A 16,887-nucleotide genomic window follows, 5' to 3' on the forward strand; every position below is an offset into this window, starting at 1 on the left:
AACATCAGAAAATGTCCAGACAAGAATTGCTGAAGGTGAGGAAGGAGCAGTAATTTATTATCACGAGTTTTTTGCTTTATAATGATCAGGGCTCTGAAAACTAGTAAAGGAACAAAAATTACACTCTCCAACAATTTTTTCCTTCAAGGTCTATTGTCTTTTTTGTCTTCATGATGCAGGTCTTTACTGTGTAAAATCAGAGAGCTCGGCTGCAATTTTGATGCCTTTACACTGAGTTACTGTGTGATTTTGAAGCATGCACCAAATGAACACATACATACAGGTCAATTCCCATGTGCTTAAGTGTATTTCTGCAGGTAAATTAATCTCCTTTTAGCTGAGTATCTGGTCATTTCAAACAGGTGTAGATAGAGAAGGTCTAAGTGAGATGACCATTGAATGCCCATGTACATCATGAAACCTTTCTCAGACTGAGTGATCATTCAAAATTTAGAAAATGTTGTTCATTATAAAACAAGATAAAAAGCAATTAATAAATGCAAGATATACTTTCTTGATTTATTTCAACAAGTGTTTAATTTAAATTATTTGTGATTTTTTTCATAGCCTACTAGTAAATACTATGTAATGAACTTTGCAAATGAAAACATCTCTATTAGCACTGACCTTACTCTAGTATTCTGCTATTACAGCTTTGCTCAGCAGTCAGGAATGATATACTCCAGGGCAAATGAGAAAATGCACAAATTAGATTCTACTGTATAAGAATCAATTTATCATGCATGTGTCACAGCTTGATGATATAGCTATAAGATTAATAACCATAGCATTAATTTATAATTTCCAGTTCCCAGTATAACAATAATTGTGTAGTCATCCCAGATTTTTATTTTGATTTGCTGGTTCAATCACATCCATTTTTCAACCAGGGTCAGGCCTATATATTGTGTGTTATATATCATGGGATATCTTGAGGCAGAGAAATGAAATATTTTCTAAAATATTGACCTGTACTACTCTCCATTAAATTTTATTTTAGAAATCTGCAAGCTAAACAAGTGAACACTACCACCTACTTTACCCACTAAAAAAACCAGTATAGCCCATTATTTATAAATTATGAAGTACTTCAATATTACACTTCAAAAAGCTCAGAATGATTGAAGGACTGCTGTGGAAAGGATTATAAGAATAAAATTGTTTTGCAATTACATTACTTAATAGCTACAGGGAAATACCAGTCTAGTGTTAATCCTTTGAAGTTCATTTAGAAGGAATGAACAGAGAAAGCAGAATGTCCAAGGAAAAGGAAGATGAATAGAGGCATAAATGTCTAATGGAAGCAGCTGATTTTTGAAGCACGTTGACACTGGCAGTGTGGTGCACTGAATGCACTGGTGCAGCTGTGCCATTGCTGGGCTGAGGCTCTGCATTCTCACAGCTGCTTGTAAGGACAGGCACAGGGCTGTAAAACCAGAACCTGCACCCACTGAGACAAAGGGCAAAGCAAGAAAGCTGGGAAAGACTGGAAATTAGAGTGTGGAGTGAGAGCTGAGTGTGTCCTGGAGCATGAGTGCCCCTTTGCTGGCTCCCCCTGCAGCAGGTGCTTTGTGTGCACACAACTGCATTTTGCACACATTTCCTCAGCATGGACATGAGAGATCAGGGCTGAACCCAAGTCTGGTGAAAATCTCTTAACCAATAGAGTATTTCTGCTGCTAAACTTGGAGTTTAAAATAGTATTTTGAAAGGAGGAGAGTTAGAACTATCTCAGAGGAAACTGAAAGACAAAAGCAACATCAAAACTGGTTAAGCCAGGCAACTAAAGGGTAATGTCAGCACAGTACTAATAAAGTACATGCAGTTATAAAACACAGCTTTGAACTTCTGGAGCTACAAGAAAGGCCCCATGATTTTTTTCCATAATAACAGCTTCTGACAAAAGCCTTTTACAGAAATTAAGTGGCAAAGATTTAAGTGATAAAAGTTTCAAGATTAAACTTTGCCTTCTCACCACAGTGTAATTAAACAATTTCCACATGAAACTCAGAAACCATGAAAAAATACCCATGAAAAAATGCTAGTGACAGAACTAAAAATGCTTGGTACTTTTTATTGGAATATATATGTTGGTAAATTAATTATCTTTCCTCTGTCAGTTCCTGTTTTGTTAAGAATTAGTTAAATTTCCCAACAGTTTTCTATTTTTCCCTTAAATTGAAACTTTACTTTGGTTCCATTCTATTCCTCTTTCTCTGCCTCTGTCCACTTAGAATTCCATACCATGGCTTCCACCACCATCTGTGGTGTTCAATAATTAAGTCTTTTATTTCAGATATTTTATATATTACAGCAGAAAAGAGCAATGAAACACTCTTCAGGGTAACTACCAGGAGAGACTCTGCTGTCCATCATCACGTTTGCGGCATGCAAAAAAGACACATGCCAATTATTTTTGTCTGGACGTAGAGTCTGTTCCTATGCCTGAGAAATGGAAATTACCTTTGGTGCAGCACCTGAGGCTCTGAAAGATATGAGTGTTTCCTTTACAAATCTACTTTTTGTGTGTAATATATAACCAGTTGTTCAGTTGCTGAAACACAGCATCCTTGTGCTCTGTGAGGAATGCATTTTAAAACAGTCTTTACTTGGAAGTCACTGGATTAGGAAATCTGTACCTCCAGTAAAAGGAAAGTGATCAACAATCCTCCTCCTCTGCTTGCATTTTATTGCAGTATTCATGGCACATTTTTAAGAGCTTGTTGAGTGTAACCCCAGGCAGCAGCTCAGACTCTCAGAGCTGCTCACTGCCTCTCTCCCTTCTCCTTGGTGGGATGGGGAGAGAATGAGGCAAGAGCAAGAGTGAGAAACCTTCCTGTACTTCTCCTGCTCTGGGCTCAGCTGTCCAGGCACCCTCAGCCCCTTTGCAGCTGGACTGAGGAGCAGAAAACCCCTTGGATCTGTGTAAGAGCTTCTCAGGGACCCCTGAAATATCCCAGCACCACACTAGCTACTGCGAAGAAAATTAATGCTACCCTTGCCCAAACCAGTACAGAGCTGTTAAGAGACAAAATGGACTTTCATTCCACCTGGTATCTGATTTTCTTGATGAAATTAATTACCACCCTTTTGTTCAGTTCATGTGCCACTGTTTTTATTCATTGGCCTGAAGAATTTGGCAGTAAACAGGATGCAAAGTTGTATAATTAGTAAGACAAAGATGCAGATATTAATACCCATTCAGAAATGGTTTGATTGTGTGGCTGATATTAAAAAAGTAACATGCTGGCTCCAGAGAACTCAGTAAAAATATAACTGTTGCTTTCCAAAGGCTTTGAACAATTTTGCAAACAAAGCAGCATGGGCTGCATTACATTCCATTAAGCATTTTTCTTCTCCTGATTTTCCCTGACATTAATTAGAGCACTGGAGTTCAGAGGCGACAACCTCGAGAGCATTAAAACAATCAAGGCCATAGAAACTTTGTTCTTTTGAGTCACACTATACAATAGATTGCTGTGGAGGTAAACTATATCCATTTACAAATTTTGCCTAAACTTTGTGTGGACTTTAATGGAGGCCCTGGGTACATAATTGACTGTGATTGTACAATTTGTTTCCTGGCATTAATGAAAAAAATAATTGGATCTCACATCTTTCTACCTGTCATTGGGACATGGCTGTGCCAAAATGTACATGTAAGTGCACTGAACAAGATGACTTTTTTTTTGTAAGTATAAAGGTGGATGCAACCCACCCTTAGCCCTATTCTTGGTTTACTATTGATAATTGGTGTCAATTCTTGATAATTGAGAAAAATGAGAAGGGCTCAGGATATGCAGTGTGTGCAGAGGAGCACAGGCTGGTAATCACAGGGCACTGCCTCCTTCCTTCCTTGCCTTACTGTTATCTTTGGTCTCCTAGCTGGCCAGAAAATAAGGGGATTAATAGAGAGACATTAATAGGGATGGGATAATGCAGGGAAGAGAGACTGAGGACTTGAGCCTGATCTATTATGTCTTTGTCTGGAAGAATTATTCCCTGTCACTACAGAATTGTTCTTAAAGACGAAACAACCTCCAATATAGCAACAGGCTTTTAGGAGCTTTAGATATGATGTCATGCCTAAAATAAACCATGCATTTTACCCACACTAGAGGCATAATACAAAATTGCTTTTATTTCATTAAATGCAATACTTACCTGTAAGCCCAGCAGCTTCTGCTGATAAGAAGGCACTCCAGGATAGGAGGAAAAACAGACCTGTCTCCAACATAGGAAACTCACACAGCTTTGTGAATTTGGTCAAGTGCTAAAAGATTACTAAGGAAAAATAAAAACCCAACTGTTTTGTAAGCTAAAATCACCCCCAATCTGAGAAAGGATGAAAGAAAGAAAGCAAGCTCCCCACCATACTCATCTAAACATTGAATTTGGGAAGAACTGCACAGCTTCTGACTTATCTCAAGGAGCAAAATCCAGAACAGATCTTAAAGTCAGCTATTTTAAATACTTTTGTGGAGTTTGAAATAATGCCTAGTTGGTTGCATTTGATATTCTATTTCCTAGAAAAAAGGAAAAGGAAGTAATTTTGTCCAGTTTTATAAACAAACTGGCATTTGTTTACATTTGTGTGAATGCAAGAAAGATCAAAATCACTGATCTTTCTACAGTAGCATTTTATATGAGCTGCAAAACACAAGAAAAAATGCAGGGCAACAGAAATTTCCAGCTTAGTTAAACTGATGGGCTTGTTGGTCACACTGACACGGTGTAGTGTTACCCTTGTAGTTTTGTATAATTGCTGCTAGCCTGGAGCTCGTAAATAAGTTCCTGTTCTTAAAAAATTAATGTTTGAGCCTCAATATACTTCAAAAAACTTTCCTTAAAATACAATTCTTTGCAAATAGGGTGATAAAGGCCAGAGTCCTACCTAATGAAGAAATTTGTAGATTCTGATAAATGACATTTCCTGTCAATTTATGATTTTATCTGTTTGTTTACAAACACTTGAGCCTCGAGTGAAAAGCTTCAGGCTCAAACTAAAGATGGTCACTCAGATATGGCATATTTTTTCCAATATATATAGATTTGCTCCCTGAAAACAAACCATAAAGGATATTAAAGCTGTGACAACAGCATAAGAAGATCCCATGGCAAATGATCCAGCAAAGATCCCCAGAAAATTTCCCACTGACTGGAAGAAAGCTGCAGCATCAAAAGCATTAGGATTCTCCTTGGGACTGTAAATGGATATAGAGCTGAAAAGAAAACAAAGGGGTGGGGGAGAGGGAGAGAAAAAGGAACAACAAATTCAATCACATTGTAACAATTTTGGAATCAATAATTGCAAATGAACGGTATTAAGCACTCAAAATGCAAACCAAGACTTCTGTGGGCTAACAGCAGATGAGAGCAAAGCAGATGGAGACTGGGGAGAACCAATTTGTTTTCAAGGTATCACACTGGAAATAGTCTAGTGCCAGTCAGCAACACTTTTATACTAGAAGTGCCATAAACAATATTGTTTCCAGGCCAACAAAACATTAAAAGGTGGTAGGTGGATAAGAAAACTGCAGGGAAGATAGATAACTCTGAATTATTTATTGGCCATATGTCCTCAGAGCAGTTACATATTCGCAAATATCCTTGATAAAAAGTGCAGCTTTGTGGCTGAGGTTCAAATGGGTGCCACAAATCACAGCAGGTACCACACATGCAGCAGCAATTCTGTCTCAAACCACTGAGCACTTTCCTTCCTGGTGTAACCCTTCATAGCCAGGGCTGGAGCTGTGGCAAGAGCTCAGCAGTAGGAAACTTGTGGGCAGAATGGAAGTTGTCCCACAGAAAGAAACTGCTGCAGTTGGCCAAGGTCATCTCCTGTTTCCCACCCCTGAGTGTAGCCATCACAGGTGTTTTGGGATGGGACAGGATGCCACCAAAGCAAAGGGGCTGTGCACAATATAATTTGAGTGTCTCAGAGTTGTTATTAGCCAGCAGTCAGTTATATATCAGAACACCAGTAACTCCACGTTTGTATGTCCTTTTGCTTGTTGAAATGTTATATTGAACAGATACAAAATAGCTCTAAGCCTCACAAACTAAGAAACATTTTCCATCTTTGTGTTCTTTTTCTTTGAGTATTGAGTACTTTTATGATCCTTGTCAAAGAAAATGTGCTGAGCTTGGCTTTGGATTCCAGAATGTGCCTTGGATAGATGGAAAATGACTAGTATTTTAAGAATTGGAATTTTAGAGTTTTTAAAAAATTGTGAATATTTTAAGCTTTGGGTATTAAGAATGCAATCCTTGTAGTCTGATGATTTTCATTTGGAAATAAGGCTTAGGGTTGAAATTCTGTATAAAGGATTTTCTTAACAGATGCATTGAAATAACATGAAGATGTGAAAACAGTTCTTGTGCTTTCAGTCTGCAGAAATGGCACAAGGTTCTCAAGGCATATGGGGGAGCACCACAAATACGAGGGGGGAATGCTCAGGTACTACAACAGAAGTAACTAAAATCTCTTATCTCCAGTTATGCCATTAGCACCATCACCAATCAGTGAGATGGTTTCTGCTGGAAGGTGCTGTTGATACAAGGACACAGAACCCTGGCAGCAGAGGAATTGGTGATCAGTAGCATGTTGCCATCTAAATTTTCTGTCCTTTCTCAGCTGTGGCTTTCTTAGACCAGGGGATCAGTTATAATTCTTTGTTCCTCTTGCCTAGAAACTTGTAGGTGTGTCTTGACAGCAAAGCAGCCACTTGGTGCTTTGATGTTTGTCCCAGCCAAGTACAAAGCCTGCAGCTGCTGCTCTGTTTTGCTTAGTGAATTATAAATCAGGAAATGATCTTTTGTGCCACTGGTGCTCTGGTCTGCATTGAGTGGTGAATTCAGAGAGGTCCTAGAATAAAGGAAAATGGTTCTGTTAGAATGATGGGCTCTCACCATGATAGGAACGCTCAGTAACAAAACAGGCCATGGCATGGAGTGAGAATTTATTAGTCAAATGTAAGCCATAGTCAGTAAATGGTTTTTTTAAAGTATGTTAATCTTAGGGCAAGAAAAGTTGGCTTTATTAAGACTGGTTAGGGTTACAGTTTGCCCTCCAATCTACCAACAGATTTCAGGGATGAAGAAAACTAGAAGAAAGCATCCAATTCTTAATGTAGTTATTTCAGGAACAAGTATGAAGTGACTCATTCTCACGGAAAAGTTTTTTTACTCAGTGTGCCCCCCATGGTTTTTAAAAGCACCATAACATGACATATGCTCATTATACTTCTGTGGTTTCGAGTCTAAATCTTTCCAGAGCTCCTGTTTCCCTGCAGCTCAGAGAATATCTGCTTCTATTCTTCATTTCACATTATTCTCTACTAGGGCTATTTATTTTTCTGGATATGTTTCTTTTTAGCACTAACTTTTAATCCTTTCAAGCATCCAAAATACACAGTAATTTACCTGAGGTTTTCTATATAAGATGCAACTTAACAGAACAGGATCTTACTCTGTTTATTCCACTACTTTCTGCCAAACCAATTATTTGACCTAAAAACAAAATGGCAAAGTTTAACATTGGAGAAAACTATCATTAAAGTTATAGTGCCTCTATTCTTCTTCCTTTTCCTTAGAGAGCAATTTGAGGTCTGCTGGCATGACTTGCCCTCTCTGCTATCTGCTCTCTGTGCTCTTTGTACAAAGGGAATGACTGCAGTTCATTAATAAGCAGTGTGGGTTTGATACTAAATTTCAAACTGTTTTCAGGTTTTAGAGGCTTTCTAAACGCTGAACGAGTTTAAGAAAAAAAAGGGGTTTATTTCTGTAAATTTGTATCAGAGGTGGATTAAGGGAGTCCTCAAAGTAAATTCAGCAGAAAACTGTTTCAGAGACTGATAAATGAACAGATTTAATGGCAAAGGCCTGCTTTATCTGCCAGCCAGAATGAGAAAGAGTGCAGGGGTAGGAGGGAGAGATTTTTGTTGGCTCGTCACTGAATACTTAATATTGTGTCTCACCTGTCCCAGTCCCTGCTGTCTGTGTGTGTGAGCTCGGTAAGCTCTGCCTCTCCTTCTGGTGGGAATAATACTTCACTTCCTGGCTGGATTCATTAGGATTAGCCAGCACTTTCTAGATTAGACAGCTGTTTAACAGATCTCTTTTTATTTCCAGTTTTTCTGTGTTTCCTTGAGCCAACAACATTGGACAGGCTCAAGTGCTTTCACAGCTTTCCAAAAAGGAAATACAGACAATATTTATTTATGCAATATATTGCAAGTTGGGGTGGTAGTTTTTCTTGAAGCAGATAGAAAGATGAACAGTTTGTGTCAGTTGTACCACGCTAAGCTTTCCACTTCCCTCCCCTCTTATGCTGAGATCACTTTAGGATGAAAGCTCAGCATGACAAACACTTTCATTCTATACATTTCATAGGAATTTAATACTGAAAGTCTGCATTACAGATGGGCTTTTGCAATAGAAAGCATCCAGTCACATTTCCTGTTGCATCTTATTTGATTACTTTTTACATCTTCATTTATTAAAAAGATCTTTTTCTTCCTGTTAGTTTTCCCAGCCTGTAAGTACAGCACAATGTATTTTCCTTGGAAAAAAGAAATAAAATAGAAAGCATTGCAGCAAAATTTTTCCAGTAATTCATGCAAGTTTTTTGAGGAAAAATCTGTTGTTGAGGTTAAATCTTGTATCCTACTTTTGTTTCTGTCCAAACCTGATGTGGCAGCATCAAATAAAGAAATGCTAATCAGCCTTAACTAGCAGAACAGCATAAAGATTCTTTGTTTTGATATAAGCCAAAGTGAAGCAACACCTGTATCAGATGAATTTTAGAAAAATGCATTATGCTGAGGAAGATACATTCAAGCATCAGAAGCAAAGTGTGTGCAAACAGCTGAAAATTTCCAACCAAATTATGTAGAGTCAGTTATTAGAAATAACCAGTAAACAGACTGGTTTATTCCTGTCTTTTTGACCAACATGAAAATAATAATTTGAGAGGAACATTTCTTTGCACTTGCTAAGCCACAGGGCTTTCTTTAGCCAAGTGCCCTTCCTCCTCCTTGCCCTCCATCACGTGCCATGTAACACTGCACAATGTGAGAAAAGAAAAAAATACCTGAAAATACAGGAAGGTCAGATGTTCCCTAAAATACCTTCATTGAATACAGTGGGATCTCCCTCAGGTGATAAATAATTATAGAACTACATGGTGATTTCATCAGCTGCTAATTAAGAAAAATAAAGCAGGCCAGAAAAAAGTATTCTAGAGTTCAAGGTTGGTTTTAAGAGGGAAAGAAGGTTATTTTTCCTGAAATTATAATTATGCAGAAAAAGGTAGGTCACTACAGCATGTTGGAAAACTTGGATCTTTCAGAGAAGTGGATGGAATCAAACAGTTTCTGTTCCCACACAACTTTTTGGCTATATACTTTTCCTAAAAGTGTTGGAAGGAAGCAAAAACATCAGAGCTGTAATTCACTCCCAATATGTGTTTGAACTAGAAAGTCCATGCATGGCTCCAGACACCCACACCTTCTCTTGGCAAGTTGGCAGAGTCTGCTCAGGTGTCCTCACAAAAGATCCCCTCCCACAGGAGGAACAAGGAGTTGAACTATAAAGGTAAAAACAACTGGGGAAGTTTGGGATGTGACTGTGCCAAGCCAATAAATCACATATGAAACAGAGGTTTGCAGGCAGCTAAGGCAAAGCAAAGACACACCAGAGCAGGACGGCTTAAGGACTAGCAGAGGCAGCCAATTTTAACAGTTTTGAAACAAATATGCAGAGATCTAGATAAAAATTTCAAACAACAAACAAATGCATTTTTCAGATGTGTTAAAACAGTGATCAGTACATTGAAAGAACACAGAGGAGTCTTTTGTACATCCCTCTGTATAAATGAATCTGTCTCCATGGAATTTATTCCTGACAATATTTGCAAATTTTTAGACATTTAAGGTTCCTGAAGCAGAGACTTTGCAGAAATATAGATACTAAGCTTTCTATTTATATAGAGCTTTATATAACAGATGAAAAAATAAAAGGAACAAAAAAAGAAAGGTGCTGGTAGTTGGATTACTGCCCAAGTGGCCAGTGTCTGAACCTTCATTATGGATACCCAAAATTTTATTCTCCTTGGCAATACAGCAGGTCATGGTTTTTATTCCACTTATAGCCTGGTTTCATCACTGCTATTATTAGTACTACTATTATTGTTTTTAATTCTAGAAAAAGATCTGGCAGTTGTTTCTATAAACTATTTTCTATCTGGGCTTACACTCTGTTTCTTTTTCTCTATGCCATGACTTATTTTCTTCCTCTGTTTTCTGACCTTACTTTGCTCCTTTGTAGGCTTTTCCAGAATGTCTAAAATACTAGAGAACATTTTATCTTGATTACTATAAACCAAGATAACACTTACTGTTGTTGTATATGAGCTTTTATTGCTTTTACACTGGTAACCATTTGCAGTTTTCTTCTGTGTCCAAGCCTGAGCTGACACACAGCAGCAGCTTGTCAGAGAAAACAACAAATAGTTTGTGTTGTTCCAGGTAGACTTTCCCTAATGCAGATCTCAGTTGTCACCTAGCCCCAAACACCAGGGCCTGCAGAAAATCTGCCATCCTCCCTCCTTCTTCTCTGTCTCCCAGCCCATCAACCTTAGGAATTCTGCTCTACCTCCCATGGGAGCCTTGGAAGCCATCTATCCTGCTGATCCCATTCTTGCCCTCAAATCCCACACCTGGGCCATACAGGACCTGCTGTCTCACCCACCTGGATGGGGCTGAGCTCAGCTTCAGGTGAGCAGGGACAGCTCTGGTGCCCAGGGACAGCTCTGCCAGTCCCTGCTGCTGAACACCCTGCATCCTTCTGAGCCTGCTCAGAGCTTGCTCTCTACAGGACTGCAGTCACTTTGCCTCACAGAAAGGAGACTGAGATGAGAGTGTGACAATGATTAAGGACCTAATGGGCCTGCAGGCAGAGCAATTTCAAGTCTAACATCATCTCTGATCTGGTGTGGAGCTTCTCTGCCCCAGTGCACCTGAGCAATGGTGTGCACTGTCATCTGTACAAGTATCTTAGCTTCTCATTACCTTGTTCTAACCTGGTTTTATCTTTGACAGAAAGAAATCCTGATGAACAGCAACATGGGCTTAAAATCTATGCAAAAGAAAATTAAGGCTTTAACAGTAAAATTTGTTCACATATCTCTGAGGCTTGGCATAGGAATATTTCATTCTCAAATGACTGCTATTGCTTCTAAATGCCTAATTTTCATAAATCTATTTGGAAATATCACAGTCATAGTGACAACTCTTTCCTGTCCCATATCTTTGAGAGGAATGAAGCACATCAGCAGAAAACAGATGGCTGATAGTGGGCTGTCTGTGACAGCATGTGTTTCATTCTGTGTTATCCCTCTGACTGTCCTTATTTATGAGCTGATCATATCCAAAGGCACATAATTTACACATTTCTGTGCCTGCAACTATGATGCCTTCTCATTTGGATATCAGAACTGTAATTCAACTCACTAATATGTTTAATTTCCATTCTTTTTAAGCCTTGCATGAAGAGGAAAGGCCTGTGTCTGTCTAGAGCAGCTTCAAGTCTGTCCCCCCAGTTAGGGAGCTTTCAGTGGCTTCAGCAACTGGGAAGATGCACATAGTGCTGAGAAAGCAGAAACAAAGAATCAACACCAAGGAAGAGATAAATGTATTTATGGTACTAATGCAAAGAGCCTGACTTCTCCCCTGCCTGGCATCTCTCTGTAATCACTTATGCTTATGCAAAATAGAACAAGGTAGAACAGTGCTGTAAAAAATATGCATTTTTTCTGCAAAGAAAACATGACTGTGAAAGTTACAACCCATCAACCCTCTGAGTTAACAAGAAATAATGAACAAGTTAAAAATTCTTCAGTCAATATCTAGAAGGAAAAATGAAATAGTTTTCCATGTTATTTGAACCGAATCTGCTGGATGATGCTAATTGTGCCATAAGGGGAGTGAGATGTGCTGTGTGTGGTAAGACTCTTGCTAATGTTGGTTCAAGAGCCTCAGCAATCTTTTTGCCTCCCCACCCCTGATACCTGAGTTGGGAGCTATTGTCCTCTCCCAGCTCTTGCACTACTAAATTTACATTCTTCTTCATTATTCACCTTTGTTATCTTTCAATTTTTTACTTGTGAGCCATTCATCTCCAAAGTTACTTAAAGAGCTGAAAAATATTTATCAGAAACATTTACACTACCTTCCCCTTATGTGACAGTTGTTCCCATTAGTGCAGGGTGATGAGACTCTGGAATAAGGATTTGCTGTGAAAATGATATATCTCTCTTGAAATCCAAAAATTGACTTAATGTGCAATTCCAAGTATTCTGTGAGCATAAGCAAGAGTTTAATGTGTTCCTGGAGGCCTAATTCGATCCACACCTCAGGTTTGCTTGTACAAAAGTGGCAGAATGTGATACTATGGAACTAGGGAAGGTGATTACTGGAAGAATGGGTAATCTTAATTAACCCCCCCTTTTTCTACTACAATTTTTGAGATGACTCAAGGATGAGGTAAGAAAGCCTTCCAAGTACACTAGTCTTTCACAGTGCCTTTGTTCCTGCAAACAAATGTTACATTTATCTGTGTCAATTGAACTCCACCTGCCTGTTGACAAAATGCTGTGGGCTGCTGGCTGCGTGCACGGAGCAGAGCGTTGGGACGCTGCAGCAGATTACCAGAAATCGCTGTGATTTACTGTCATCCTGCTCCAGAGGAGAAACTGCCTCACATTACCCTTACAGTGATGAGTGTCTGAGTAACTCCACTGATTCTGTGCAGTTGGTATAAATGTGCATTGGCCTTACAAAAAAAGCAGGATATGACCCAAACACTTTAAGGAAGGTTTTAAGCAGTTTGGTTAGCCATGAAAAATCCTTTCTCTTATGGGCAACTAGCAGAGATTGAATTGAAAGAGTTTCCACTAAATCTTTATTAAATAGTAATTTTCTTATAATCAAAGAGCCCATGATTTTGTTCAGGAGCAGTTTAAGACTGAAACAACAGAAAATGATGTATAGTTTATGCCAGATAGTATTCCCTTCATTTAGGCTTTGACTCATCCTCCTAACACTGCAGGAGAACCCACTAGACCTGTGAGCACTGTGAGATACCCAGGGATGAAAGCAGCATTTCCTTTGTGGTAACAGCTGCTTCTTATCCTTCACAAATGCACAGTCCTACTCACCTCACCCTCCTCCAGGCTTTAAACCAACTTGTCCCTGAGATTGAGCTGGTTAAACAGTGCTACAATACACTGTAATCTCTGAAATCCCTTGAATGAATGGGGACAAAGGAGTGAGGGGCAGTATCACATTATTCAGCTGATCAATGGAAGAGCATGTACAGCAGGTTCTTGTTTAATATTTAAAGGACTTTTTTCTTCTGTGACCTCTGCTTATGAAAATCTGATGTGTTCAAGGCTACTGTACCCCCTGTCTTTTCACAGAGGACATCCCAGATTCCTGTTTGTGCTCAGCTCAACACTCCCAGAGACAGGGAGAGGAGGCTCTAAGTGCCCAGTCCTGCTCCCCTCGAGGAAAGCAGGCTGTGCTCTCCCTGCTTCTCCTCTTGTCAGTGGGACAGCAAAGGCCCCCACTGTCACCACTGCCCTGCCAAGCCTCAGCTGCCCCATGTCACTGCCTGAAGTGTAACGGGGGGTAAAGCCTACCTGGGAATGGTAAAGAGGAGGGACAGAATTGGGAGCATGCTGCTGGGAATGTGCTATAAAGAATTGAAAGGTTAAGTGAGAGAGCAGGAGAAAGAAAACTGTCTTTGTGATTTTTACCAGATGTCAGTTTTATAATCTACCAGTCATATATTCTACCATTATTAAAATATAATGTGCTAATTATATGCTTTCATAGATTTTTCTCAGGCACAAGGTGTAATTTTGTTTTTTCTTCTGTTTTTCCTGTTATCACCCTAAAATAAACTGTCTGTAACCCAAAAGTAATCTAGTGAAGTCAGACCATATAATAATCTATGTTTGCAACAAACCTAGACCTTAGTAAGCATGGGTACTCTGTTTTTTAAGAGATTTTTACACTACTGTTTGTGTTTAAATTATTGCATCCTAGACACAGCTAAGTGTGCTGCTAGAGGATGCAGGCAGTCCCTGGAGCAGCTGGGTAATCCACTCCCACTACTATGGGGCTGTGCCAAATTTCTGGCCTATCAACAGCCTTGGGCTTTTTCACTTGCAGAATGTTTTCTGTCAGATTTAGAAAGGAGCCCTTGGTCTACTGCCTTCTCTGAATTTCAGCATCTTTAGGAACTTCTGAACAGAGCCGGACACTGGGTAGCCTGGTGCTGAATGTAATTGATAGAGATAAGGTACAGAGAATCCCACAAAAATGAGAGTGGAAGGAGAAGGAAAGTATGCCTAAACTTTTTCTGTTTCAGTGTTCTCCGTTACTCTGCCTAAGACATTCTAATGTGTAACAAATAGGAAGAAATTGGTCTTTGGTATGTGGTATATCATCCTTGTATAGCCAGTGCATGCAAAACAGATCCTTTCATAGTCAGAAGGGGGTAAAATGAGAAAAATCTACAGTTCATGTAGCTTTTTGATATCTGGAGTACAATTTGTCTATCTCCTACCCAGATTCTTAGAGAGATTAAAAAAACCAAATTAATGGTCCAAGAAATATTGTTAATAGATGCAAACAAAATGGCCCACATGATTTCTAATGTGCCCAGACCATGCATTGGATGACCCCACCCCAGTCCTGACTTGAAACAGCCTAACCTTGAGGTTGTGCCAACCATCCCTTTTTCTTTAGCCCCATTTCACTCAGGTGAAGTTCCCTTCTCGCAGGTGACACAGTGCAGGGGTGTGAAGGGCAGGACAGCTCACTTGGAGCTGCTCTGCGTTAGCACTGCCAGCTGCCTGTGCAGCTTTCCTTTGCATTCACCATTAGCACTCCTCAAGGAGGGCTCACATCGTTTTTCCCTGGTGAAGACACACCCTGTGCTCTCAGTTGTCAGTTTCTGTGCTGCAGTTGAGAGCTCAGCTGCTGTGGGAATGGGATTTTCAAAGCTCCATAGTCCTATCGATTTTTGCATGTGCCCACCAAACAGCTGATAATTTCTGCCTCTTGCTAATCTGGATTTGAGATAAGCCAGTAATCTAAAGAAGAAAATCTTTTTAATCTCCTGAGCTGTTCAATCCCACCTACATTTCATTACTGAAAATATTTTCTATATTTTTCTTTTAAAAAATGGAATAGCTAGGGAAAAATGACTCAGGCATTGTCTGAATGAAATGCTATCCTGCATGATAACACAGCTTCTCTCACAAATATTAGTTCCACTTCTATTGCTTTATAATAAATGGTTGCAGCTGTTGCCATGGCAATTTTAATTTTTAAAAATGGATCCAACTGAAGACAAGAAATGCAGCTGTTGTTATGAGAAAGTCTAAAATAAATCCAGATGTGAATTGTATGATCTAGTGTTGGCAGTAATAACGTCAGAAACAAAACACGTTACATGTTTTGTTTTCTTGATATACTGGAGCTGAGGATGGGGATTTAGGGATATTCTGAATTGTAAGTCTCTGTTTCTGATCCAAATATAGCAAATAAACAGAATGAAATTTCACCTTAGGGAAAGGCACTTGCTAGAAAAGCTGGTCAGCCTTGCATAGAGAATGGCAGTAATATTCCTGTAGGAGAAAGGTGGGCCTGAAGCTCTCCTCTACCTTTCTGCTAATATGCTAACATTTTATTTTTTACAACTTATAAAAAGAAAAATCCCGGCCATGGTAGAACTCTTAGGATTGCATTATTCCCTATTGTTTACTACCTTATCACTCTACAGCCTGAAGTTCTTTAACCTGTTAGACCTTTAATGTGAGAACATGAAAACAAATTACTGGACAGTGCTTTACAAAGAAACACAATCCAACAAGTCCCACTACATGCATTAATGGTCATCCACTGGAAAAACCCACTGTGCTGGGCAGGTAAATAGTCCATGTAAGTCTCTTCTGGGAAAAAAAAACATTTAAAGATAGAATTTCTGAGAAGGTGATAGAAGAATAGGTCCAGACTTATTTGAAAGTGAAGTTTACCTCTGGTGAGTGCTGGCTGAGGAGCAGTAGCTCCCACAGGAGCAGAGAGGTGTTGGGGGCAGCCTGTGAGTGTGACAGGGAGCAGAACCCGGGCAGGGCGGCACATGGGCTCAAAGGTGGCTTTGCATCCATCCTGGACCTTTTCTCCTTGCCTTGGAGCTGTAAAGGCTGCTCTGCCTGGAGCCCTTTGAAGCTGTGGCTGGCTCTCCACAGCCTGGGGGTTCATTTCAGCAGCTTGGGGCTGCTGGACCTTGTGGAAATTGGTTTGCTCAGGCGTGAAGTCAGTGCTGATTACGGCACCTGCCAATAGCTCTTGGCAATCCGCAGGATTGCTGAACTTCACTCGTGGTAAAATTAAACAAAGAGAGGGAATCACCACTTAGGCAGGGAAGTTGATGTGGATAGAATTTCAGTCCCAAATTCTAAGGCAATTAAAACAGCAAAACCTTCTTTTTATCTATAAGGGTTACAGCAAGAAGAGAAAACAAGAAAACACAGAAAAAGATACACTCAGACACTCATTCTGTTTCTCTGACTTCCATCATTGGGGATATTTTACTCAAAATAACTGGAAGTCTGTATTTCTTTATCCTTTGTACAGGAATTTTGAATGATAAGTCACCTTTAAGCCTTACTACTTAAAAATGTTCTGCTTGAAGGAAATCTAAAAGTTAATGGGAATCTTGAAAATAATCTGGATAATAAAATCCTACCCATCCAAATTTCCTCAATATAAATCACTTGATCAAAGTGACCTAATACCAAACATACTGGATGAG

The 16,887-nt window shown here is 39.4% G+C and overlaps 1 protein-coding gene across 1 annotated transcript in view; it reads right to left on the reverse strand.

Moving 5' to 3' along the window:
- Positions 1 to 16,887, reverse strand: part of SLC9A9 (solute carrier family 9 member A9) — a 174,725-nt gene that overhangs the window by 100,099 nt on the left and 57,739 nt on the right. Inside the window, exons 7-8 of the mRNA XM_064721191.1 lie at positions 5,084 to 5,222; positions 4,165 to 4,270 (exon numbers count right to left, since the gene is read on the reverse strand). Of these exons, the coding sequence (XP_064577261.1) occupies positions 4,165 to 4,270; positions 5,084 to 5,222 (245 nt within the window). The remainder of the gene's footprint in view (positions 1 to 4,164; positions 4,271 to 5,083; positions 5,223 to 16,887) is intronic.

This window comes from Zonotrichia leucophrys, chromosome 9 (genome assembly GCF_028769735.1).
Source record: "Zonotrichia leucophrys gambelii isolate GWCS_2022_RI chromosome 9, RI_Zleu_2.0, whole genome shotgun sequence".
NCBI classification, from domain to species: domain Eukaryota; kingdom Metazoa; phylum Chordata; class Aves; order Passeriformes; family Passerellidae; genus Zonotrichia; species Zonotrichia leucophrys.